This window comes from Colobus angolensis, unplaced genomic scaffold (assembly GCF_000951035.1).
Source record: "Colobus angolensis palliatus isolate OR3802 unplaced genomic scaffold, Cang.pa_1.0 Scaffold30, whole genome shotgun sequence".
Classification (NCBI taxonomy): domain Eukaryota; kingdom Metazoa; phylum Chordata; class Mammalia; order Primates; family Cercopithecidae; genus Colobus; species Colobus angolensis.
In genome coordinates this window covers 12,259,445-12,286,496 of record NW_012116266.1, presented here as the reverse complement: position 1 = coordinate 12,286,496, position 27,052 = coordinate 12,259,445, and the positions used below count along the sequence as shown (strand labels likewise).

The following is a 27,052-nucleotide window of genomic DNA, read 5'->3' as shown; positions in this document are numbered from 1 at the left end:
GAAATTGTTAAATGGCTAAAGTCTGACTGTATCTTTAGAAACAACATATTCATAGTACAGCCCCAACAATTTCTATAAGCAAAATGCAAAACAGGATCAATCATGCGATCTTTCTAGAAAAGTTTCACACTGAGCCGTGGACTACTGATTCATTATTCAAAATTACAGGTGGTAAAATCTTCCTTAACTTTTTCAGTGACACCTACAATTATATCACAAAATATTCAAAACCCTTTCTAAATAAAACTTTGTCCTCTAGCAAGTCTTCTTTTAATAGGAAGCTCACAAAGAGGATATTTAAATGTGTCCTAAAGAAAACCCAGGCACTGCAGTAATTCTGTACCTATATTTGAAGTCAAGTTGTCATGTTATAGCAAAAACAGACTTCCCTGACATTTAGAATCTTGTCAAAAGCCAAGTTCTGAATATTACTTTAGGGCACCTTGACACATTTGTTCTCTAGTTTCCCTACTTGAGAGAAAAACCATCAAGGTTTTCTAATATGGGAGACTTATATATTGAAATATATAATTTCTGAGGGAAATATATTTTTAAGGTACTGAGAACAAAGTCAAAAGTCCTTGAAAAAAAGATTTTTATAATTAAATGGGTTCAATGGTGCCGAGTAAAACTCACTCTCTAAAAACACAACTTACAGCCCGGGCGTGGTGGCTCACACTTGTAATCCAAACACTGGGAAGCTGAGGTGGGCGGCTCACCTGAGGTCAGGAGTTCAAGACTAGCCTGGCCAACATGGTGAAAGCCCATCTCTAATAACAATACAAAAATTAGCCAGCATGGTAGCACATGCCTGTAATCTCAGCTACTCGGGAGGCTGAGGCAGGCGAATCATTTGAACTCAGGAGGCAGAGGTTGCAGTGAGCTGAGATTGTGCTACTGCACTCCAGCCTGGGTGACAGAGTGAGACTTAGTCTCAAAAATAGACAAACAAACAAACAACTTACAATGGTGTTATTTTTATAAACAGTGCAGTCCTTATGAAAATTCTTACATGGTTCTCTTGCTACCCCATTTTTCTAAAGTATATGATTTAATAAGGTTTTCAATTTTTTAATGGTGGTTAAAATACACATAACATAAAATTTACTATCTTAATCATTTTTTCTAACCCATCTTTATTATTTGTACAATTGTTAACACAGGTCAGAATCAGAGAGTCTAGGACAAAAGGAGGTTGATAGAACCATGGTTAAAAAGCTGTAACTAAGAATGGATCCGCTGTGATAAAATCCTAGAAGGAATATTGTAGGAATATGAAATATGTGAAGTAAATGCTCATGTATCCACACAGATGAATCTGGAACATATAATGTTGAGTGAGAAAAAGCAAGTTACAGACCATACGAACTGTTCACATATGTAACGTTTTTAAAGATACACAACACTGTCTATTGTTCTAGCATTTATGTATACACATGCACATAAAGGTACTAATAAAATTAGAGTATATAAAGACAAGGATAAAACTTCAGGACAGTGGTTCCCCCTGGGGAGAGAGGTGGGGAGGGAGGTGATGGGTCAGGGAGATTAAAAGAGGCTTCAGCTCTGTTCATGCGTTCCTAGCCAGTGCTGGCACCACTGTAGGTGCAGGTGACTCAACTGTGAGCAAAGCCATGATGGGCTCATGGAGCTGAACAGTTAGTGGAGGAAGACAGAAGACAAACAAATAAATTCACTGCATATGTCAGTTGGTGAAAAGTGCTAGGAAGGAGAAGTTAGAGGTTGATTAAGGGTTGCTAAGGTGTCCCAGATAAGGAGGCATTCATGCAAAAACATGAATGACACAAGGGTGTGAGCCTATATTTATATATGGACAAACCTTTAAATCTATAAAATTTTATGATGGTTCTTTTAAAGTAACTATGGCAGAGTGTTAACATTTACTCTTAGTGGTGGGCTTCTTATTGTTTTTGGAAAGTTTGAAAATTTTTATAATAAAAAAAGATTTTTTTAAACCCACTGCCTATTACTGAAAGATGAGGAGGCAGGATGTCAAACATCTCTGGATCTTTTCCAAATGGAGTATCTTGAGCCTGTGACTGGAGGTCCTATTTATTTAAGTGTTCTTACATATCGGGACCTCCTGAGAAAAGCCGGTAATGGGCAATACTGCCCAACCATTAGGTTATGCATGCTTGTTTGCCTATCTATCCATCTTTGCTTCCCAAATAAAATGCACGCCTGCTCAAACACAGAGTGTCCCCTGTTTGAAAGAGACAAGGTCAGAAGATGAAGAGTCAATCGTGCATGTGTGTTTTCAATAGAAGAAAAGGCATATATGAAAAGCAAGTGAGGATGCAAGGTATAAATCAACATGAAGCACTGATGACAAAAGACAGACACTAGAGGGAAAAACACACAGTGTCGGTACCACTGAGCTGAAGAGCCACCATTTAGTATATACTACAGTGTCGCCCTTCTCCCTCCCTCCCCCAAAGAAAGGGATATGGTAACATGTTCTGTTCCCAGGTGCTCAGCAAAGCAGGAAAAAGTCGCAGCAATGTGATTCCCTCAATGCTTTTTGGAGTTAACATAAATTGACCAAGAAAGTATACAACGAGGTATTCAGGGTGTCTGCTCTAGTGCTACATCTATAAGAAGTATTTTTAAAATATTTGGTGAATGAATGGATCTGAGGTTATTCATGACAGTATTACATAAATAATATATATTTTTGTACTCAGAGCATTTCCTAGGTCACAAAAGGCCATTACACACCATGGTAGAGATTGCTGTTTTGCCTCAGCATCTCTCTTGCTTTCATAATAGGAACCCTGATTTTTAGGTTCCTAAACGTACATCACCACCTGATGCAGTTCCGGACAATATATAAGCAATTGTGTCCTTAGTGGAAGTGTCCTTAAAGAGGGAGGGCATACCCTTCTTCTGCCTTCCTCCTTCCCACTAATTGGAATTTGGATGTGATGGCTGGAGCTCAAGTGGCCATTTTGAGCAAAGAGATAGAAGCCATCCACCAAGGATGGCAGCACAAAAAGAAACAAAGATTGGGCTATGACACCATGGAGTGTCATGCTAGTCCTGGACAGCCTATCTCTGAACTTGCACATGGGAAATAAATAAACTTCTATCTTATTCAAAACTTCTAAATTTTAGTAAACTACATGTCTACTGAAAAGTACTGTTTTGCTGTTTTTGCTGTTTCTCTGTGGAATGAAGCCAAATCTAACCCTAACTGATATATACACATCATCTCATCTCCCTAACCACACCTTATAAAGTTTATTATGATGCCCACATTATAGAACTGAGGCCAGAGGAGGCTAACTGGCTTCCTCAAGGACCCATAGAACCCAAGACTTCTATCTTCAAGCCAAGCCCAGTGCTCTTTTCTCTACACTTATAGTTGTATTTTGGTGTGACTGATATGGATTATCTACAATAAATGAAATATATCAAGTGGGGACATAGCAGCTTGGCTGTAAAGGAATTATGTCAGAAACTCTGGACATGAGCATGTAAGAGTAGGGAAAACCAGAAAGAGGTTTAGAAAGGGAAACTGAGAGATTAGGAAAAGACAGCCTGTGTTATATGCAGAAAGACTTTAGAAAATACAAAGTGAGAGACGCATTTATACTATCCTACATTGCCAGAAGTAGCCTTTTGAGAAGACAGTTGGCAAGTGACCTGGTTATAACCAGCTATGCAACCTCCTGGTAAAAAATCTTACCTACCTCTCCAACCCTCTAGGCTTCTTACCCTAAATGAATAACATATACACATTTCAGGTCTTTTAAAGTCAGTGTTTCAAGGGTATAATAATAATAATAATAATGTATCTACAAACTTACAGTTGGAAGGCCCTCTGGCTGTCATAGTTATATAGTTATTTAACATTTGAAACCTAAAGTCCTTGGTAAAAATCAGGGCCGGCAAAATTAGTTGATCTAAAATATACTTTATATCCTTTTCATTTAAACATGTCTTTTAAGAATAATCTGGGTATGTGGTTACCTCTGCCCATTCGCTTTTAAAACATAAGAGTTATTACTTTTCCAAAAAGCTTCTTAGAATTTTTCCGATTACATTTTTTCATTGTAAAAGGAATTAGAAAGTAAAAGGTATCTGAAAAGTTTTAATTGATTTTTAGCTTGAGCAAAACTAATAATCCATTTCCCATAATTTATTATATAAAATGTGATGATGTAGAAGAAAAGAATTCTACTAAGATGGCAACAGGTCCCACCAACACCACTTCCTCAGGGTCCAGCTAATCCCATGAGAAGAGCCCTTGCAATATATAAAAGATGGGAGCGCCATTATGCTTGTCACCATGAGTAATAAGTACCACGCCACTGAAATGTACTCTACACTTATTCAAACTGACAAATAAAATGAGCACATTTTAAAAGTCAAATCTTTATAGTAAATAAAGCAATTTGGGAAGCTAGTTTGTTTGCTTTCTTGTGAATGTGTGTGTGGTTTGTATGTGTGTATGTTTATATAAATTTTTTACCATTTCTAAATATAATACAGGGTCAGTGTAAAAAACTTTAATAAGTTTTTTAATAAGTTTAATAAGTTTTAATAATACATAAAGAAATAAAGAAAAAGGCAAAAACCCCACCACCCAGATTTAACTAGAATTAATGTTTTGGAGAATATTCTTCTAGATCTCTTCTTCTATACCTACAAATACACATGATATGTGCTGTTTAACAACTGTTTCACTCAAAAATAGATCTCAAAGATCTTACCTTTCAATAAATATATGTAATAAATACATATGCAGATAAATACAAAGCACCCTTTTTAAAGATAACATGATATAACCACATGTGGATGTTCTGCAATACGTTTAAGAAATAACCTATTGGTTGTTTGCAATTTCTTGTTATTATAAACCAGATAACAACAAACATCTTTTGTGTATATAGTTAACCAATTTTTTTGGGGGGGTGAATGCCCCACAGTTAGAATGTTGATGCATACTGCCAAACTGCCCTTCAAAGGGTAGTACAAATTACTCTCCCCAAAAAGGCATCAGAGTGGTTGAGATTTGATTTTCATCTTTGCCAACTGGATGGGTCAAGAATGACACTGCACTGAGCACAGTGGCTCATGCCTATAATTCCAACACTTTCTTTGAGAGGCCAAAGCAGGAGGATAACTTGAGGCCAGAAGTTTGAGATGAGCCTGGGAAACACAGGCTTTTGTAGAGACCTTGTCTCTACAAAAAGTTAAAAAAATTAGCAGGGCATGGTGGCACACGCCTGTAGTCCCAGCTACTTGGGAGGCTGCGGCAGGAGGACTGCTTGAGCTCAGGAGTTCAAGGCTGCAGTGAGCTATGGTCATGCCACTGCACTCCAGCCTGGGAAACAGAGTGAAATCCTATCTCTAAAAAAAATTTTTTTAATTAAAATAAAAGAATGACACTATATCATTGTTTTATTTGAATCCTTAGATGCCATGTGAGGTTGAGAAAAAGATAATACCCAAATAAAGAAATGGGCAAAGGACATGCAGAGGCCACTCACCAAAGAAAAAATGCAAATAGCCAAAAAATATATTAGATGTTTATTGACAAAGGTAACCATCTTTTCCATTATTTTTATCTTTTCTATTATGCTTAGAAAGTCCTTCCCTGTACCAAGATTGCAGAAATATTTTCCCCTTTTTATTTTCTACATCTTGAATTTACCTTAGTATAAGAAATTAGGTAAGGATTCAGCTTTACATATTTACATCTATCTGGCAGTTGTCTCAATACCATTTATTAAATAATCCATTCTAGCCCCAGTGATTTAAAATGCTTTGGCTGAGTGCAGTGGTTCATGCCTGTAATCCCAGAACTTTGGGAGGCTGAGGCAGGAGGATCACTTGAGCCCAGGAGTTTGAGGCTGCAGTGAGCTATAACCACATCATCGCACTCCAATCTGAGTGACAGAGGGAGACCCTGACTCTTAAAAAAAAAAAAAAAAAAAAGCTTCCTTTGTCCTATACCAAACAAGTGTCCATATATAGTTGCTTCTAATCCAGGACTTTCTAGTCTGTTCTACTACTTTGTCTGTTCCTATGCTATTAACATACTATTTTGATTGCTATCATTTTGTAATTTGTTTTAATATATTTTATAAAACCCTCCCCTTATCAGCTTTCTTTTTCAAGAGTTTCCTAGCTAGTCTCACATGTTTATTCTTCTAGATAAAGTTTAGAGTTACTTTGTCAAGTTTCCCCACTCAACTCCTACCACCAAATTGCCCTGAATTTATACATTAATTTCAAACAATTACCATCTTAAGTATTGTCTTCTTTCTACCTAATAATGTGCCTTATTTATTCACAATTACATCCTCCCCCAAATGAATATCTAATGTGAAGAAAGGGCCATATCCTTTATGTTCACAGGCTCAAGCTACTTACAAAGTACATTTTTAATTCTTAGATTTTTTCTTTGTACTATAAAAATGTCCAGTAATTGCAAAATAACACTAATGCCATACACTTGAAATGTTTCTCCATAGCTCCAAAACATCCATCTCTAGTGTGTAAGGGTACAAATCATATACCATTATAAGATTTGTTTCTTTTTTGGAGGCTGAGTCTCTGGCCTCCATGGCCAGTGCTGGAGAGCTCAGGCCTCAAGCTGCTGAGCGTCCTCCATAGGATAATTAGTAATGATGCAAACCAGACCTGCCTTTGCACATTTTAAATGGCCGTGAAGCCACATCTCTGCAGCCTGCTCAGTGCTGCCTGGAGTTCATAAATCATTCTCTACAGGATATAGGTCAGGGCTTCCAAACTACAGCCCCCACATCCTGGGCAGGGGTCCAACAAGCGGGGGGTGGATGAGAGTGGATGGGGAGTATGCCAATATTGCCAGGCATGTGCTGAGAGATGGGCACCTACCCTCAAGACAAAAAGCACCATTCTCAGATCTGTGAAAAAACCATCAGCTTCCCTCCACCTCCCCCTCTCTGGCCCCTAATCAGTGAGCCAGAAACAGTGTCAGCGTTTAAAGAGCAGGCCACTGCTCTTCCCACAACACCGGGGCCCTTGGCTTGGCGACCATGGCATTTGCTTTCCAGATGCAGGTGGCCAGAGAAATCTTCATCACTGAATATTTGCTGATCTCATCGACAGTTAGCAAAACAGTGACCTGCAGGCTGGATTTAGCCCACAGATGTGTTTTCTTTGGCCTGCACATTGTTAGGTCATCTTTTGGAACCGACATTTAACAATTTAGAAATTTCCTGTATTTTCTCTTAAAAGTCTAAAAAGCCTGGGCCACACTGCGCCTGCATTCCTGCAGGGTGCTTGATGAGAGCTGAGTCATTCATCACTCATGGTCACTGTGCACTTCTATCATTTATGGGACCTGAGTGTGCCAACCCAACTCCCTGCAGCCTCCTTACTCCCAGTGGTTTCTGATTCAGGTCTCTTTAAAAGGTGCCCAAGTCTCTTAAGCTGGCAAAACATCTCAGTCCTTCATCTTCATATCAAATTATTTATTAAAAAGAAAAAAAATCAAGTAGGATATATGCAGGTGAGAAAAATACATAAAAATCTAGAAGTTCAAAAAGCTGGGCTAGTTTGTATTTCTAATGGTTAAGAGTATTAGACATAATATAATTAAGCAGAGAAAAACTTAGAGAAGATATTAAATTGATCATCCCAAGTTCCTTGAGTGGAGCCATATTGAGTCCTTCTGGGTGGATTTTAAAAATAAACTCTATTTTAAAAGAAATAGTGCAACACTTCAACATACACATACACATGCATACACATTACAAGCTTACTACTGTTAATGTGGCTTATTTCTTTGAAAAGTCCCCTCATCATATAGTGTCTTTCTTTTTTTCTCACTTGGCTCTTGAGATCCAAGAATTAATCCATCTGAATTAATTCCTGTAGTCGAGAATGGCAGCTCTAATAGGTTTCTCTCTTTTGTTTACTACATATTCCTTGCCAATATAAGCTTAGCTTGCACCTCAAGATTTATTCCATTGTATTCACAAAGCATCCCATTTTGGAACTGGAGAGAGTAAGCAAAATACACCAATCTACTTGGGTCAAATCCTGTTAGAGCAAATAATAAACCTTAACAGCTTTACAAAAAAATTTTTTGTATAAAATAGATAGATTAAAATGATCAACTTCGGGACAACTCAACCGAAAAAAAGACATTTTTGAAACTACTGAAAACAAAATAAAATGGAGCATGCACTGGATATTAAATGATATTGAGGCATTGTTGTTAATTCTATTTGGTATGATAATGTGTGTGTTTCTATTAATGATACTTTATAAAAAAGAAATAAACATCATGGATTTGCTATCATGTAAGACTCACAACTCTTGGGACTATAGCCTTTCACAGTTGTAAGAGACTTTAAACATTACCTCGTCCAGGCATGGACAGGAAGTTTCAATTTACATGTACTTCAATTTCATAGTACTATCCTGAGAAGAAATTTTGGTCTCTAAGACTCAAAGGAAAAAAAGTGCCATGAACCATTAGCAATGTTGGTCAGGGTCACAAGATAGGAGAATGAGACCATATGTGCTACCACAGTAGTCACCTTTCAAACCTCCAGTCTAGCAGTCTTTCAGGGAGCTTACTACTTGCCAATTCGACTCACTGCTTCTCTAGACAGCTCTGTCTATTAAGTTAATTCTTATCTTTTGAGATAACATCTTATTTTCTATAGCTTACAACCACATGACATAATGACAAGTCTAGTCTAGTTCCATTTTAATTTGACAGTGTTAACTTAAACTATTTGGGGCCATTCTCTTGTTCTCCCCAACTGTGAAACATCACCAGTTTCTTCAACCACTCTTCACATAGCATGGTTCCCTCCCCATCATCATCGTTCACACTGACAGGCGCCACTTTGTCTCTGTCCCTGTCCCAGTAGGACACAGTAAAAGTGTCTTCTTGACATCACATTGTCATAACATAATCCTCAAAATGCCTTTACTGAATTCAAATTTTGGTTTATAAAATCTCTGCTTTCCAAATTTTGAAATCAGATGCTATTCTCCATTTCTCCATCTTGAGCTCAGTTTGATTAGTCAGGTGGAGGCTTCTAAAATCTTTCTAGCTCTCTGCCAAATCTGGGTCGATTTAAAGATATTTCTCAGAGTGTACAATGATTATCCCATATTTCCAGGCCCTGGTATGCCACTAACCATAGAAACCATAAAAAGACTCAGTGTGCCCCTCCTGACCCTTCCGTGGCTCCTCAAATCAATCTACAGATTTTCAATCTTACAAGGAGAATTTCCAGTCTTACAAATGAGGGAAAGGAACTAAATTAGATGCTTCCTCTATTCAACAATTTATCCTCATTGGGGGAAATGAACTATAAGCTATCACAAACTGGCTCAGCATAAGCAATAAAGTAGGGTTGAGTCATTCAGTCAAATGTGCTGCAAGGACTGGACTAGGCGACTGAGCAAATGAGAGTGAAGAAGATAGTGACCATGTCATCAAGCATATACAGTTTTCCTTCAGTATATGTAGGAGATTGTTTCCAGGACCCCCACATACACTACAATCTGCACATATTCAAGTCACTCGGTTTGGCCTGCAGATCCCAAATATATGAAAAGTCAGCCCTCCCTGTATGCAGGTTTCAGATCCCACGAATGCTGTCTTTTCAATCTGCCTTTGGTTGGAAAAAAATCTGCATATAAATGACCTGCCAAGTTCAAAGCTGTGTTGTTCAAGGGTCAGCCACAGTTTCAAGCAGTAGTCAACAGTGATTAATGCAGGACAAAACGCTGTGGGAGTTGAGGGTAGAAGTAGGTTTCTTTGGCTGGGTTGAGAAGGTGGTCGAGAAGACAGCAGAAAGGAAGTGAGAAGTGGGACAACTTAATGGAGGAAGTAGTAGGTATGGAAGGACAAATAGAATTGGAAAAGTGGAGAAGTGAGAAAAGTGTGAGAGAATAGAATAAATCCCAATGAATCAAGTCATGTGGTTAGTTGGGGCACAGGGTTTATAAATACTATTTGGAAAAATACATTCTGAAAACACAGAGGCCAAGCTGAATGAGATGGCTTTCTATATCAGGATCAGCTAATGAATGGGTGATTTACACCAGAGAACATGTGATCCATCAAAAAACATGGAGAGATGAGGGCAGGGGAAGGTGAAAAACTCAGAACCTGGGACAAAAAAGAATAATTAAGTGAATAAATGGAGAAAAGAAAGAAAAGCAAGGGGTAAGAAGATAAATATGGTCTTCCAAGTAACAGGTGGCTCCTGCACTATTTATTTTCCTTCCTTGACATTTAAATGCATGGTTATCAGCCCCTTTTCACTTTTGAAATGCACCTCCAGGCTTAGCTCTCCAATCCTTATGTGTCCTCCATCTGTCTATGCCCTTTCTTAACAACCAATTCTCCTAAACTACCTAATCCACCCCCAGCAAAAACAGTCACTATGACTCATCCGTAAAGGCACTGGCAAAAGAAAAACATGACAAGAGGACATGCTGGATAAGAGTGTAGGGTCAAATGATCTCTGTACTCACCTGAAAGAGGGGAAAGGGGGAGCTAAAGGGAGAGTCTAAAGAGGGATGAGCGGAACAAAAGGGCCCGTGGACCCCGAAAAGTGATAACATCAACCTAAGGAACTCAGGCCTTCTTTGTGTTCTTCATCCATCCATCCATTCATTCATTCATTCAACCACTCTTGTGTTCATTTCTCTCCCTCCCTGCATCCCCCGCTTCTCTGCTGCCACACACCCAACAGCCCACAAAGGCAAAGCAAATTCCTATGTATCTCTCAAGCCTCGAGTTACACATCACTTTATCAGGTCCTCATGATTAACCTTCTCCCTACGTAGCATCCCAGCTTTTTTCTTTCAAAAATGCGTCACAGTGTGATTTCTCATTTGTTGACTACTCTGCTGTGTTGTAAGCTCTATCATGGAAAGGGTGTCTTCTCACTGCTGCGTCCCTAGCACTGAGCACACAGTCTCAACTCAGTAAATAACTGTGGATGAATAAGACATCTCCCAGACAAGTAAGTGGCATCACTAGAATTCCCTAGAATTCTCTAAGACCAACAACTGGTGTGGCCAAGATTGCTAACTACTCGCTAAAATCCATGCTCTCTGACTCTTTGGGGGCACACAGATACACTAATTCTTCACCCTCCCTTGTAGCTAGGTATGGCCGTGGCTAAATTCTGGTCCATGGAATATAAGCAGAAGTGATGTATGCCAATTCCAAGCTGACCTGTAAAAATCCTTCCATGCTGGCCAGGTACAGTGGCTCACACCTGTAATACCAGCACTTTGGGAGGCCAAGGCAGGCAGATCACCTGAGGTGAGGAGTTCAAGACCAGCCTGGCCAACATGGTGAATCCCTGTCTCTACTAAAATACAAAAATTAGCTGGGCATGATAGTGGGTGCCTGTAATCCCAACTACTTGGGAGGCTGTGACAGGAGAATCACTTGAACCTGGGAGATGGTGGTTGCAGTGAGCCGAGATCATACCACTGTACTCCAGCCTGGGTGGCTGAGTGAGACTCCATCTAAAAAAAAAAAATACTTCCATGCTTTTCCTCCATGCTTTTCCTCCATGCTTTTTTTCCCTTTGGCGTGGCAGGACTGCACACAACCCCTTTGGTGATCTTAAAGATCACGTGTTGCTACCTGGGATCCTGTCTGGAAAAGGACCACCCCTCTAATATGTTCATAAAGAGAACTAAACTTCATACATCATACATCCATCATACATTTAGGGGTCTATGTGTGACAGTAGTTAACCTATCTAATTCAGTGATAAATTATAGCTGAAGGTAAGCTCCCCTAACCTTCACCAGCCAGCAACTGTTTGTCACTTTCCCAAAAAGAAATAAAGGCCATTCAGGGGCCAGCACAATCTTTTCAGGTATGTATGACAGAACAAAAGTTCCATCTGCTCATGATCATTAGGAAAAGACAGTAACCATGCCTTGGGCTTCTGGGCTTGGGCCGCAGCCACAAACCAGGCTGGGTGGATTCCGGTGATGTCAGAACACTGGAAAGGGAGCTTGCTTGCCTGGCCTCGTCTCAGAAGTACAGGTCACAACCCGCAGGCCCTGGACAAATGCCCAACTGCCTTCTCGAGTAGTTTGTCCCTGGCCTCATCTGTGCTTACCTTGCAAAAATGTCACAAACCATAGTCCTGTTGTGCTCAGTGCCAGCTGGGGAGATGCTGCCAAAAGCTTTTGCAAAAGCCACACCAACCTGCACTGCCATGGAACAATGGCTGTACCAAATGACTCGCCTTCTGAATAAAGCATTCAGCCAACCAGACAGAGATACAACCTTAGACATAATCCACCTCCCCGTGGCAAATCTCCTCTTACACTGAAGATGTAGTTGACTACTTCTATTTCTACTTAACACTAGAGACTTTAAAGAGAACTCCTCTCCCTGGTGGACTTCAGTATTTCACAATTGAATCACATTAAGAGAATTAGTAGCATGTACTGTACATAACTGCTTGTTCAACTCAAGTCTAGGAAACTACTAAAAGGGTAAATCATTGACTAACTCTTTTTACCTTTCTTTATTGAAGGTTGGTTGGTTTGTGTCAGGACCTTTCAGATACAGTGGTTCTTAATCTTTTGGAATTCAGGTACCTTTTTAAGAACTTGATGAAATAGTTTGATCCATTTCACACAAAATATGTGTATAGGGCACATATCTACTTCCTGTGAGTTCAGAGGGCACACAGGATGCCTAGTTCACCCACTGATCCCAGACTCAGAGTCATGAACCTTTTAAGGGTAAGGGTCAGCAAACTTTCCCTAAAAAGCCAGATAGTAAATATCTTTGGCTTTGTGAGCCACATATAGTCTGTTTTACAACTACCCAGTTCTGCTGTTGCAGTGCAAAAGTAGCCAGAGATAATACATAAATGAATGAGTATGGCTGTGTTCCAACAAAACTGTATTTATGAACACCAAATTTGAATTTCATGTCATTTTCATGTGTCACAAAATATTATTCTTCTCTTGATTTTTTTCTCAACACTTAAAAAATAAAAACCACTCTTAGCAGGAGGCCTGCAGAAAAAAATGTATGATGTACCATAGGTTGCCAACCACTGTTGCAGGGCATGGTTTCTAGGGGTTCATAACCTTGGGGAAAAAAAATTGCATCTCTATTATCACTGACTTCTAATTGGAATTTAGCACTTCCTTCCACTATGAATGTAGGTCATAAAGCACAGTAGCAACATCAGTAGCTGTAATGCTGTCACTAGCAGAAATCACAGGTATGTTCATATTGCATTAGAGTTGTTGCAGACAACTCAAAATACTGATTATGCTCATCACTATTTTTAAATTATGCTCATTCTTAGATCTTCTGCTGTATCTGGTTATTTAACCAGATTTTTATTTTTATTTTATTTTATTTTATTTTTTTGAGACAGGGTCTTACTCTGTCACCCAGGCTACAGAGCAGTGGCATGATCAAAGTTCACTTCAGCCTCAAACTCCTGGGCTCAGGCAATCCTCCCACGTGTGCCTCCTGTGTAGCTGGGATTACAGGTGTACATCACTATGCCCGGCTAATTTTTCTTTCTTCTTTTTTTTTTTTTTTGTAGAGACAGGGTTTCACCATATTTCCAGGCTGGTCTCAAACTCCTGGGCTCCAGTGATCCGCCCACCTCAGCCTCCCAAAATTCTGGGATTATAGGCATGAACCACTGCGCCCACTCTAAATGTGTTCTTTTTTAAAAGCACATATATTACCATATCACAAATTGGATTTTTAATATTTGGATAACGTATTTCAATAACTGATTTCCATTGTAACCCCAGATATTTTATTTCATATATAGAGTTTAAGAACAGTGTCCTGAGAAACAGTGTGGAGCTTTCACCAGATACCAAGAGTCCATGGTATATAAAAGGTTAAGAGCCCTTTCCTGCTCCAGGATAATGGGGCCTGAGTGGCAAAACCACAGCATCTCTTACCAGAGTATTCACATCTTCAGTTTTATGGATGAGCATCCGGATCTCCTCTGGATCACCGCTGAAGATTGCCTGGACCAGTGGTGGCTGCAAACACAAGAGAATGGGAATCAGAACTAAAATTAATACATCTGATCACATACAGATACAGATGGTGAGAAGAACTGTTCCTTAAAAGTTTATTCAACCATTATCAGTTGGCAGACAAAGATGAGTAAGACTCAGATGAACCCTTATGAGAAGTCCAGTGGGAGAGATATTTACATAAAGAAATAATTATTATACCATCTGAAAGCCAGGCCAGATAGTCTCTAACCTGAATTAAGAACTAAAGTGAATGTACCATGAACATCACCCATCACTGAAACTTTGATAGGCCCTTAAATCCCTGACAAGGAAACTAACAAATCTGTGGTTTTGTGTATACAATCCGTGTTATGAATTGAATCGTATCCCCACCAAAATTCATATGTTGCAAGCCCTAATTCCCAACGCGACTGTATTTGGAGACAGGGCATTTAAGGAGATAATTCAGATTAAATGAAGTCATAAGGGTATGGCCCTGATCCAATAGGACTGGTGTCCTTATAAGAAGAGGAAGAGACACCAGAGCTCACGTTCTCGTTCTCTCTCTCTCTCTCTCTCTCTCCCCCAGCCCCCCACCTCTCCCTCTCTCTCTTTCTTCTCTCTCACACAGGAGGAAAGGCCATGTGAAGACACAGTGAGAAGGTGGCCGTTTGTAAGCCAGGAAGACAGGCCTCACCAGAAACTAACCCTGATCTTGGACTTCCAGCCTGCAGAACTGGGAGAATAAAAATTTCTGTTGTTTGAGCCACCCAGTCCATAGTATTTTTGTTATGGGAGCCCAAGCAAACTACAACAGTTCCCTAGGACTCCTCTACTTCTTTTAGACAACGTTCCTTGTTATCCTCAAATAATCCCATTCCTAGAGGATGCTAATGGCCATGTTTCTGGCCACCAGAACACTTTTGTGTCGATATTTGGAAAACCCTTGAAATCATTCCCAAATGCCTTCCATAGCTTTAACCAACAAGTACTATCTTAAACATGATTACATCTACTGCTTATTGAAAGTAAGCGGCATGAAGGCAGGTCAGGGAAGAAGAGGCGGGTGTTACCAAGCTCTTATTATTGAACTCGTCTACATTAAACAAGACCCCAACATGCAGTAGAAGGATCTGTATAGTGTGATGTAAGCACAGCCGAAAGAACAGCTAGTTCCGCTTGGGTAGGAGGCTGGGTGAAGAAGACAAGTGTGTATCCAAAAAAGCTTGAGGAAGGCACCTTAATGAATAAGTATGAGTTGCTGACAGGGAAGGAAGACAGAGGGAGCACAGGTGAGCAAAGGTGTGGATGTGCATAGAACCTGATATGTTAGTGACCAGAGTGTAGGGTAAAAGAGGAACAGTGGCAGGCTTTGGAGTTGATGTTGGGCTTGCCCGTTTGGCAAAAAAAAATCCTATTCAAAGGCAGTCTCACGCTTGCCAGCCACATGCAAAGCCCATTTCTACTCGCAACTTGGGGGTGAGCATGATCATCGCTGCCCAACCTCCTCATGGGATTGTTATTAGGATCAAATGAGGTAGTTCATGAGAAAATCTCCTGTAACCAGACAACCCTGCATAGATGTGTTCATTAAGAAATGTTTCACGATGACAAGATGGAGTAGTTGATAATTTTCTTTTAACCTTCAAATCCTTGGTAATTATGCACACACACACGCACACACACACACATACGCCTTCACTCAAACTTGTAGAAATACATTAGTCCTAGTAGTCTATTAGATGACAGCAGTTTCCCCAACGTGTCTGACCATAAGAATCACCGGAGATGCCTATTAAAACAATATTCCCAGATCCCTTTCCTAAGGATTTAATACATCTAGGGTGAGGACCTGCAAATCTAGATTTTAACAAGAACCCATCAATTCTTAGGAACTGGTGGCAAACACTGGTCTTAGGTGAAGTCACTAGTGTCACATACCTTGACCTCTCCCTGTGATATGCTGTTGGGAATGTGAGTTGTCATTTTTCCCATAAACCCTCTTTTCTCTTTTTATCCTCCTGTTGGCTTTCTTACAGGTTATGTTGCTGTTTATTGCTAGTTTGGGGGACCAATATAAGTACTATCAGTAAGACAGAGTAAGATTCCTTGAGGAAACACTATGTAAAAATGTCAGATTGCAGAATGGATATTTCAATATGCCAGGAATTTTTCCATGGGTTTCTCCTCTGCCATAAAAATTCCCAGCAAATGAACACATATATCTCTTTTTCTTTCTCCAAAACACCCTCTCAATTCTGCTTCTTGACAAGGTATATGGATAATTTCTAAAATTGCCAACAATTAAGTAGCAGGAAAGACATCTTGAAAAGAGTACAACTTTACTGCTAGTTCAGTCTTAGTTACTTGCTCTGCCTAAAGACAGCAGATCCTTCCACACTCCCCTTAACTACCTGCTAACCAAGTCTCTGTTCGGGTTACATCTGCCCCGTGGCAAGGACCACATTTCACACAAGACACAGAGCCAGACACAAATTCAGGGTTTCAACAAAAAAATATTGAATCTTGTTTATCTGCTCCATAATTCTCCATCTGCTGTGCTCATGGCCAAATGCTCATGTGTGCATTTCTGCCTTTTTGGACCTTACGAGAAAACAAACAACAAACCTCCACAACCAGAGAACGATAAGTAGAGGCAGTGTCTGACAAGATTTTCGTGTTAAATCAGGAGCAGTCAATCAACAGCTGAGCAGTTAAGATTCCAGGGAACAAACCCAACCCAGTAGTTAATGCACCACTACTTAGTCATTTTACGGGAACATAATGAGGTGAGCAAAGTCTCCCAATCGCGAGTGTATGGAATACGTACATTCTGTTGCACTCACTCAGTCCTCACACTTCTGAAGAAAGGCAAGCATTCCAAGCTATGGCTGGAATGTTACCAAGGAGAGGCACCCCAACAAAGCTTCCAGAGAAGGGCGCCAACACCATCCCTCAGGAGGGAGTAGTGCCTCTGTGACTATCGCCGCTAAAAGTTACTCTATAGAGAATTGTCAAGGCACAGACTCCCCAGGAACCATTAGGAAGAAGAGGCTGAGCTATCACTATAACTCTTCCAATACTGAAGTCCCATATATGCATACATATGCTCCTAGGTACATATGCATACCTATCTATACTCAGGCATGCATGCACAGAGACACATGTTGATTCATATACAAACCCCTTCCACTCCCCATGGAATAGAAAAGCAGCTGTTCTCCACATCCCAAAGTCTTGCTATATGGACATCTGTAGCCTCAGCTGTGCCATGTGGCTACTGTGACATCGCCTTCACAATTATGAATCTAAGCATCACGGGATTTCAAACTAGAATTTCACAGATAACGTGCTTTGCTTCAACTGAAGCTGTGTGTTTGTATGGATATAATTATTGAACTAAATTACCATGATTCTTGAGCAATTAATATTTATTTTTTAAACGTTATGACTGCTTACTTGTTTTTTCTCTCCACACTCCCAAAAACATTCCCAGAGAACATTTTGGCACTCCCTTTTGTTGGAATTTTAATGCGATCCTGCTGTTTTATTTTTCCCCAGGTAAACACTTAAGAAAAATATTGGGGAAAAGATACATCTAAATACTATCTCTATTACATGATTTTTAAGGCAGAGAATATTCTAATTACAATATTCTTGCTCATAAGTATCAAGGACACATACTCTGTTGTTCATTAATTTTGCAACCATTATAACTTTTGCAGCTTTTGCCTTAATTTAAATAAGGCTTAGAAGCAAAGTCCTACCTGCACAAGAGCAGAGTCCCAAGCCTTGGCAGATACAGATATTTCCTTTTAAAGTTTCACACATTTTAGCACTAGCATATATAACACAAGTGCTTTGTGTACAGCAGGGTACAGAGTTGAATAAACACAAAATTGTAACAAGGGTCAAAATTGAGAAAAACAAATAGCGGTAGGAAAAAAGGAGATTCAGATATCATGAAATCATTGATCATCATCCCCTAAAGAAGTTTAAATTCTTAAGAGAGGTATGTAGTCTTTTCAGCTTCAATTGCTAGAATTTTGTTAGCATGCTTAGCAGCTGCAAAATGATTGCCAGTGCTGCATATATTGGTGCAGTCCCTCTGGTAGATTCACAAGACAGAAGGACGCTTCCTGGGCCAAATTTACCAAAAGCACAAGTGGGATTTGTTGTTCAGATGGGACCTGTCCTTGCCTTAAAAATCACCAACAACTAGCCCCTTACCACCTTTCCAGGAGTGTTATCAGCTGCCTTCTAGAGGTGACTGTCTGCCAAGCTGATGACACTTGACCCCTCTAAGATAGAAATGTGGAACAGAAAGGCCCCTTGATCTTATAAATTTTGTAGCTGACCTTGCTAACCCTTGGAACTGAAACCTAATCAGCCAAAAGCCACTTTCTCTACCCACATCCCCTATCGGCACATCCAATAAAATATTCTGTTTTTATTATCACCCTGAAAACAAACTGGGAAAATACCAGACTTCCAAAAATAAAATGCTAAATCAAATATACACTAAGGATAGTTATTCTCAAACTTTGAAGTAGAGTCAAAATTCCACTAGGGGGAGCAAGATGGTAATTTGTTACCTGGGAGATAAAAGCAAAGGTTCAGGGTGTGTAAATTAAGGAAGTTAGATAGTTGAAAAATCCACTTCATTAAAAACATAAAAGAACTCAAGCTTCTGAAAGAGTTCTTAGTCATAAGTAAACATGCACACCATGCACATACTAAAACAAACAAAAAAACGCCAAACAGAAAATTTCCTATTGACCCCTGAGGGTTCAGGTTTTAGGAAATAAGAATAAAACTATCTAAAACCTAGGTGCTAAGGTATCATTTTCATCATTTGTAAAATCCAATTCAATTATATGTCAATTCCACTAAAAAAAAAATACGCTACTAATGTCATCAGACACACCCCCCATTTAAGAATGAAGCCCATCATGGGTTCTACAAAGACAGCCAAGCTAGTTTAGAGTATCCACTCCATCCGGCTATGAAGTCATCAATGCCCTCCCACATCCTGCAAAATCCCCTAATGAAACCACCATTTTGATTTTTGCTAAAACCACTGTATGGTGTATTACACTTTCCCTTTGTCAGAGTTGCATGCTCTGTACTAATGAATTGGCTTTGGAAGATAGGCAGAGTGACAGAGGGCTGTCATTGAGCATTGGTAACTACAGTCAATGGTAATAAGCCCAAGCAGCATCCAGGAATGCTCCCGCATTCCATTCCAGATCCTGGTGTGTTGCTTGTCTTTTTCTGATTAGATTGGAAAAATAAAGACTCCAAGTCTAAAAGAAAAACATTTTGCATTCCAATCAGAAATGGGTGTTGGGAATCAATAGCCAAGAAGGAAAAATTGATATTCCTAAACATCTGTCCCTCCTTGAGCATTCTGAGTACATATGTCATTAAAGTAAGATGGGAGTGTGTTATTAGTAGCCGATAGCTGATACAGCAATAATCTAGCCATATGAAGCCATCAACTTATATGAACAAGCTGAAACACTTCATTAGGTCACAACTGTTTTTTGTAGGAGGCAGTGCTTGCACTTTTGCGAAAGGATAATAAAAATTTGTTCAAGCCACTAGATTTAATGAACAAAACCTGCTAACTCAATTCATGTGAGTTCTGCTGTGTGATCTGCTGCAAGGATTTCATTGAGTTCTTCCTGAATACAGATCACCCTTTACTTGAAAAGTTCACTCCATCCCAGAAAGATAATGATTATCATAAAATCAAAATCTGTTCCTCTTAAGTACCATAAGAACAATAAAAAATATACTGAGTCCTTATAAATACATTTTTTAAAAAATCAGGGAGCGAGGCAGGACTGCACATCTGAAAATGTCTCCTACAGGCTATGCTGCAGAGTAAATACATATAATATTTTCCATTACTATTAAAAACAGAAAAAACATAAAATTCCATGTAATAGTCATACCCTCCCTCTAAGTAGCATATTTGTTAACTCTATATTGAACATTATGAAAAAAGAACTACATCTAATTAGAAAATGAAGAAAATTAATATATTACCTAATCTTTTCCCAGTGAAAATAACACATGGGTACTGACCATGAAATACTTACTCAAGGACCAACTACCCCAATTACCCAATTTCTGGAACATTTAATCCTTTGTTGCTCCTTCCTTTCCTGAGATTCTCTTTGGGTGTTTCTCTGCTCTTTAATATCACTAGTTATCACCCTCACCCGATGGCCAACCCAAAGTAAAACGAAATTCAACTTTGTTACCAGTTACACACAAAAAGTTAGGTCAAAGGAAATGATGAAATAACAGTATCAGTTAAATTGAAATCTGTAGGCAATGTTAATTTTTATTGACCTCCTTTTTTTCCATAGTAGAAAGATTAATGCTATGATATCAGACTGACCTACAATTAAGTCCAAGCCATTTCCATTTCAGTTTTCTCATTTCTAAGATGGGGTTACAACAGCCATTATAGATTTGTTTTAAAAATAACATAAAACATGCAATATCCCCAGCATGGGGCCAGATGCCTGATGTGCATGCAATGAAAATAGGGATGGTTGTTTACCTTAAGTTAACAAGCTCAAAAACCTTCATAGACAAGTACATTTATGTGCATCCTAAAAAAGGAAAAATGAGGGATCTTGAAAGGTTTCCTAAAATATTACAGAGTAAATAAATCGAGTTAGGATTATAACCCACTCAACACCACCTCTAAAGCAGAGGGGACCATCATATTGGGAGAGAAGCTTTTACAGGCCCAGGAACAAAAATTAAACTGAGCATGACCTGGCCTTTGTTACACGGAGCAACCTCGAAAATGTCACAGTCTCTCTGTACTCAGAAGTCTAATCTATAAAGCCAATAACTCACTGAACTAATACATCATTTCTTGTTGACTGATCAAAAGGTAACTGCATATATTCATGTCTGCTTGATGGGACCTGAGATTGCAATTTCACTGCTTAAGGTTATCATAAACACATGTAGTTACACCTTTCTTCTGCGATCTCCTGATGGACATAAAGGAAATGAATTCCCTGTTTGGAGCTGTGATAAAGTCTAACGATTTGTCTGTTAGTGACAAAGTTGAGACTAGAACTTAGTTTTCTTGATTCTTGCAACTCAGTACTTTCTCTCACACGTAATATGTATATAAAATTCATGATCAGAATTCGGCTTCAGTTTCAACATACCCCCTATGGAGAAATATTATACACTAAGGAAAAAGCTGCCATATATGAGATACATTCTCTCTATATATATACATACATATTTACACAAATAGTGGCCAAATTAATATATAGATAGATAGATATGGATATAGATATAGTTCCTTGCAACAAAATAGCTAACAATAAAATAATCTTACCAAAAGACAGAAAACAAAGGGCTACAGTCTTTCAAAGTTGAGGGGGCTCAGCATAGGTCTGAGTTATAAAAATGAAGAAGGTAGGCACTAAGCAAAATTTTGAAGGATGAGACTGGGGACTGGAGAGTAAATCTTTCATGTTGGAAAATAATAGAAAATGAAGTTAGAAAAATGAATAACTGGGTCGGGGGAGCATCACATCAGCATAAGGAGCTTTGACCTAATCTTTTTGGTGTGACCATAGCTCATTACCACCTCAAACTCTTGGACTCAAGCAATGGTCCCGCCTCAGCCTGCCAAGTAGTTCAGACTACAGGCATAGGCTACTGTTATACCTGGCGAATTTTTAATTTTTTTTTTTTTTTTTGTGGAGACAGGGTCTTGCTATGTTGCCCAGGTTGGTCTTGAACCCCTGGCCTCAAGCAATTCTTCTGCCTCAGTCTCCCAGAGAGCTGGGATTACAGTCATGAGACACTGTACCCAGCCTTTACCTAATCTTATGGACAAACAGGAATGGGGGTCTTGAGCAAGAGAAAGGAATAGACTTTTCCCAAACATTTAATCTGGCCAAAGTGTACACTGAGTATTGGAGGAGAGATTGGAGTTAGAGACCCAGTTAGAAGGCTGTTGCTACAATCCAAGCCATCACAGGAAAGAACTTTCCCATCTTTTTGTAATCACAGTCTCCCCAGGTGCTACTTACAGGGATACGGTGAAAACAACAGATACAGTTTTTGGTTCTTTGATGTCTGCTCTATTCCTGGATGCAATTTTGGCCCAGCATCTTGGCCACTTTCCTTCACTCTTTATATATAGCCCAAATCCCTTGCCTCTGAGACACTAATGTTTCCAGGTGAAACTGAGGTTACTTCCTTTAGTTCTGGAACACTTCCATTTTTTCCCCCACAGAACCTCTGCGGATGTAAGCTCTGTTTTGTCAGACTTGTCACTTGATCGCTGAATTTAAATCATAACATTTCAAAAATAGGCCATATCCATAAAGAGAAAGGCAAATCAAAACAACGCAGACAGACTTTGCCAAGTGCCATATTTTTATCAGGATCTGCTGCCAACTACCCACAGCTTTTTTTCACTCTGTCTAGTTTCAAATGACTTGAGATCAAACCTAAACTTTAGCTAAGATAATTAAATTGTGGTTGGGGAGTTAACTTTTAAAGAAAGCTAATTTGGGCAAAAGGACAATGGATCCAGGAGGTTAGTTCATACAGAATATTTAAATCCGTGTAATTTTAGTAAAACTAAAAGAACAACTATATATACTTCTGCAACAGTTTCCTGTTTTGAAAAATTGGTATAGAGGTTTTATTTCTCATCTTGGCTTGGGTTACATTCTTTGTATAACTGTATCTTATTGCATATTGAATTCATGTAGTTTCAAATATGAGAGGTGAATTTAATAATGTTAATCAATATAAACCACTTTAGTGAGCTTTGTGGGGAAAAAAGAAAAATGTCCAGAAGATGATTTTCAGGATGTTTTCAAACAGAGACAGCAGTTCAGTTTTAGGGTGCACCTGGTATGTGCATCACTTATAAAAAAAAAAAAAAGACAACAATAAAAAAGTATTCTTTATAAAAAATAGCAGAAAATGATCCATAACTACAGAAGTATCTTCTTGTGGTTGTAATTTTGATTTTTGAGAATCTCACAAATTGGAAGCTAAATAAAGCAATTCAAGTGTTCTTTAAAAACAACAAAATCAGCATGTAGAAATGAAAGGTATTCTCAGAAAGGTGGCAATCTCTTGCTATATTTGAGGAGGCTAGAACTACTGTATACAAGATATATGGATTAACTCAGTCACATTAAATCATTCATGATTCAGGCAACTCCAGATTGGGTTTGTCTAAAATCTGTTAGCACCTGGGTTCTTTCCAAACACCAGCAAGCAATTTTTACACAATCAAGCCTTTCCAAAGCCCATGACAATTTTCCTTTAAACCCTCTCCTTCCCTTTTACTGTTCTTTTCTTTGAATTCCACGTGCATTCTTGGAAAGACAGTGAGCAGTTAAACTCTCACCACCTCTCCACAGATGAGGGACTAGCGACATGTGCAAAACTGAGTCACCTTCGTGGCCCTGGCCATTCTGGCCATTGTCAATTTTTTTTTTTCTAAGGCATCTTGTTACAGCAACCATTCTAAAATGTAAGGCAGTGGGTTGACCAGGATCTGAATTAGCTTCTGCCTCAGATGACTGGAGGGTCCCCTACTCCCCTTCCAGCCAGAAATTCACATGGAATGAAAATCTATTAGAGAATCCCTTCAGTGTAGTCTTCCAGGAAGCATCTTCTCATTTCCCCATCCAAAATCATGGCAAGGACATCCAGTGACAGATGTCAAAGGGAAAGGATAAGGCAGCAGGAAGAGAGAGGAGCCTGAGAGACTGAAAAACATTCAATAATATAAAATGGGAAAATGGGAAAGTCAGCGAAAAAAAAAAAAAGAACAGTCATATCATATTTCCTTTCAGAGACACCAACCCAGTACATAGCTCCTTTATTTCTTTACTCACTACCCCCTCCAACAAGCGATAAAAGATATGTTTTCTAAAACTTAATCTGGTATATTTCAGATAACCACATTCAATTCAACAAAGATGTATTAAGCGTAAGACATTTACTGAGCATAAGAAATTCAGACACTGGGCAATTCCTCAAGGATCTAGAACTAGAAATACCATTTGACCCAGCCATCCCATTATAAAGGATTATAAATCATGCTGCTATAAAGACACATGCACATGTATGTTTATTGCGGTACTATTCACAATAGCAAAGACTTGGAACCAACCCAAATGTCCATCAATGATAGACTGGATTAAGAAAATGTGGCACATATACACCATGGAATACTATGCAGCCATAAAAAAGGATGAGTTCATGTCCTTTGTAGGGACCTGGATGAAGCTGGAAACCATCATTCTCAGCAAACTATCACAAGGACAAAAAACCAAACACCGCGTGTTCTCACTCATAGGTGGGAATTGAACAATGAGAACACTTGGACACAGGAAGGGGAACATCACACACCGGGGCCTGTTGTAGGGTGGGGGGAAGTGGGAGGGATAGCATTAGGAGATACACCTAATGTAAATGACAAGTTAATGGGTGTAACACACCAACATGGCACATGTATACATATGTAACAAACCTGCATGTTGTGCACATGTACCCTAGAACTTAAAGTGTAATAATAAATAAATAATTCAGACACTGGAGGCCGGGCACAGTGGCTCATGCCTGTAATCCCAACACTTTGGGAGGCCAAGGCAGGCGGATGACTTGAGTGCAGGAGTTCAAGACCAGCCCAACATGGTGAAATCCCATCTCCACTGAAAATGCAAAAATCATCTGGGCATGGTGGTGCACACCTGTAGTCCCAGCTACTCAGGAGGCTGAGGTGGGAGAATCAACTGAGCCCAGGAAATTGAGGCTGCAGTGAGCCATGCTCACACCATTGCACTCCAGCCTGGGTGACAGAGTGAAATCCTGTCTCAAAAAAAAAAAAAAAAGAAAAAGAAAGAAAGAAAGAAAAGAAAAGGAAAAGAAAGAAATTCAGACCCTGGAATGTCAGAGTCAGTCTCTCCCTTGATGAGGTTACCAAGGTGTAACAGGAAGTATACAAATACAACTAGAATGTAAGCCACATGCTGCAGAATAAGTGCATGGAGAAGGGAGAGAAATTATACCTGGCCTCCTGAAAGATGCAGCCTCTGAAATGAATATTGAAGACTGGGGGGGATTTAAACAGGTAGAGACGGATGGAATGGTAAGGGACTGTCCCTTCTTCATATTCAGAAGGCTGTGAGCAGAAGCTGGGGAGCCTGAATATACACAGGGAACAGTTTCATTTGGCTGGAGCGGGGGAGAAGTAAGGTAAGCTGAGTAGTAGACAGGTATCCTATCATGGAAGGTCTTGAATACCAAGCTAAGAAATTTGAGCTCTCTTCTGTAGAACTGGGAGATCAGTGGGTGGTTTTTGAGCAGGGGAGTGACCTAAGATTTGTGCTTTAGAACAATCACTCTTTAAATGGACTGTATGATGACCTGGAGGAAAAGACTGGAGTGTCATAACAAGTTAGGAAACTGCAATGACAGTCTGCACAAAGAGCTCTGGGGATGGAGTACTGCTCAGTTGTTACATGAAGCATTCTTCTGGTGGTAATATGTGACTCTAAAAGGTAAATTTGGCCGGGCATGGTGGTTCATGCCTGTAATCCTACCACTTTGGGAGGCCGAGGCAGGTGGATCACCTGAGGTGGAGTTCGAGACCAGCCTGGCCAACATGGTGAAACCCCATCTCTACTAAAAATACAAAAAATTAGCCAGGCGTGGTGGCGTGCCCTGTAATCCCAGCTACTCGGGAGGCTGAAGCAGGCAAATCACTTGAGCCCGGGAGGTGGAGGTTGCAGTGAGCTGAGATACCAGCCTGGGCGACAGAGCAAGACTCCATCTCGAAAAATGAAAATAAAATAAAATGTAAATCTGTCTCCACCTTTAATGTAGCAAGGGCTAGCCTCCTCAGGAGTGGCTGCCTACATTCAAAAAGACTCTCACGAACTTCCTCCACAAGATACAGGGCTGGGGAGCAGCGCCAGCCCTACATCGGCGGAGGAGCACCGGAAGTTCTGCAGCGCTGGGTTTCTTTGCTCTTCCACCTATGCATGCTCCTTCTCTCCAGCGGCCTACGGAGCCTGGTTAGCTCTGAGACCGGAAGTGCTGAAGTCAGTTAGCATCCTACATCTGTACAACCTGCTGCTTCTCTCCCCACTCCACCACAGAAACCAGAGCCTCGAGGCTTTTGGTTCGGGTGCTGCCTTCACAGTTTAGGTTTTGGTAAGAAGAAAGCTTATCTTCCTGTCATGAGAAAGAAAAAAAAAATGTATCTTTACGTAACGAGCTGAAAGAACAAAACAAATATACCTAAGCCAAGTACATGCTATCTTTATTTATTTATTTCCACACTGAAATTTAGTCAGGGATAAAACTTACTTTTTTAATCACACGAAGTTTGAAAAATAGGAAGTACTATGGGAAACACCTAATACATCAAAACCCCTATGCATTTTATCTTTCTTAAGTTTGCTGGGTTTTAATCTTAGTAGGTTTCCTGTTGCAACAATACAAAAACAGATAAAGAAAAAACTCAATAACCTTTCCTACCACAAATGTAAACAGCCCGTGTTCTTGTTGGTAGGTACAGATACAGATATATGAGATTATCATTATTTATCATCACAAAATGGGATTTTACTATTTCCCCCCACACACACTTTTTTTGAGATGCGGGTCTTGCTATGTTGCCCAGAGTGGTCTCAAATTCTTGGGCTCAAGTGATCCTCCCACCCAAGGATCTGTAATCCAAGTAGTCTATGCATACCACCAGGCCTGACTTATTTCCCTCTCTTATAGTTTGCAAGAATGATGATGTACTGAGGACATCCCCCGGGTCAATAGCTACAAAATTAAATCATTTCTCTTAACTCTATATAATACTATTCCATTGTATGGATATACCATAACATATTCAATTATTCCCCTTTGAATGGGCATTTGGTTTGTTTCTAGTTTGTACCACAACAAACAAGCCTCTACCAGTGCTTATCTACATTGTGCA

General features: G+C 39.6%; 1 protein-coding gene across 2 annotated transcripts in view; it reads right to left on the bottom strand.

Moving 5' to 3' along the window:
* Positions 1-25,147, bottom strand: part of LOC105517446 (serine/threonine-protein phosphatase 6 regulatory ankyrin repeat subunit B) — a 119,034-nt gene extending 93,887 nt beyond the window's left edge. The window contains exons 1-2 of one of the 2 annotated variants that reach the window (XM_011949991.1): positions 25,125-25,147; positions 13,969-14,052 (exon numbers count right to left, since the gene is read on the bottom strand). In XM_011949991.1, the coding sequence (XP_011805381.1) occupies positions 13,969-14,004 (36 nt within the window). In that variant the 5' untranslated portion in view covers positions 14,005-14,052; positions 25,125-25,147. Of the gene's footprint in view, positions 1-13,968; positions 14,056-25,124 lie in introns of those variants that run through there. The other variant, XM_011949992.1, reaches the window with a different exon arrangement.
* Positions 25,148-27,052: the final 1,905 nt, after the last annotated feature.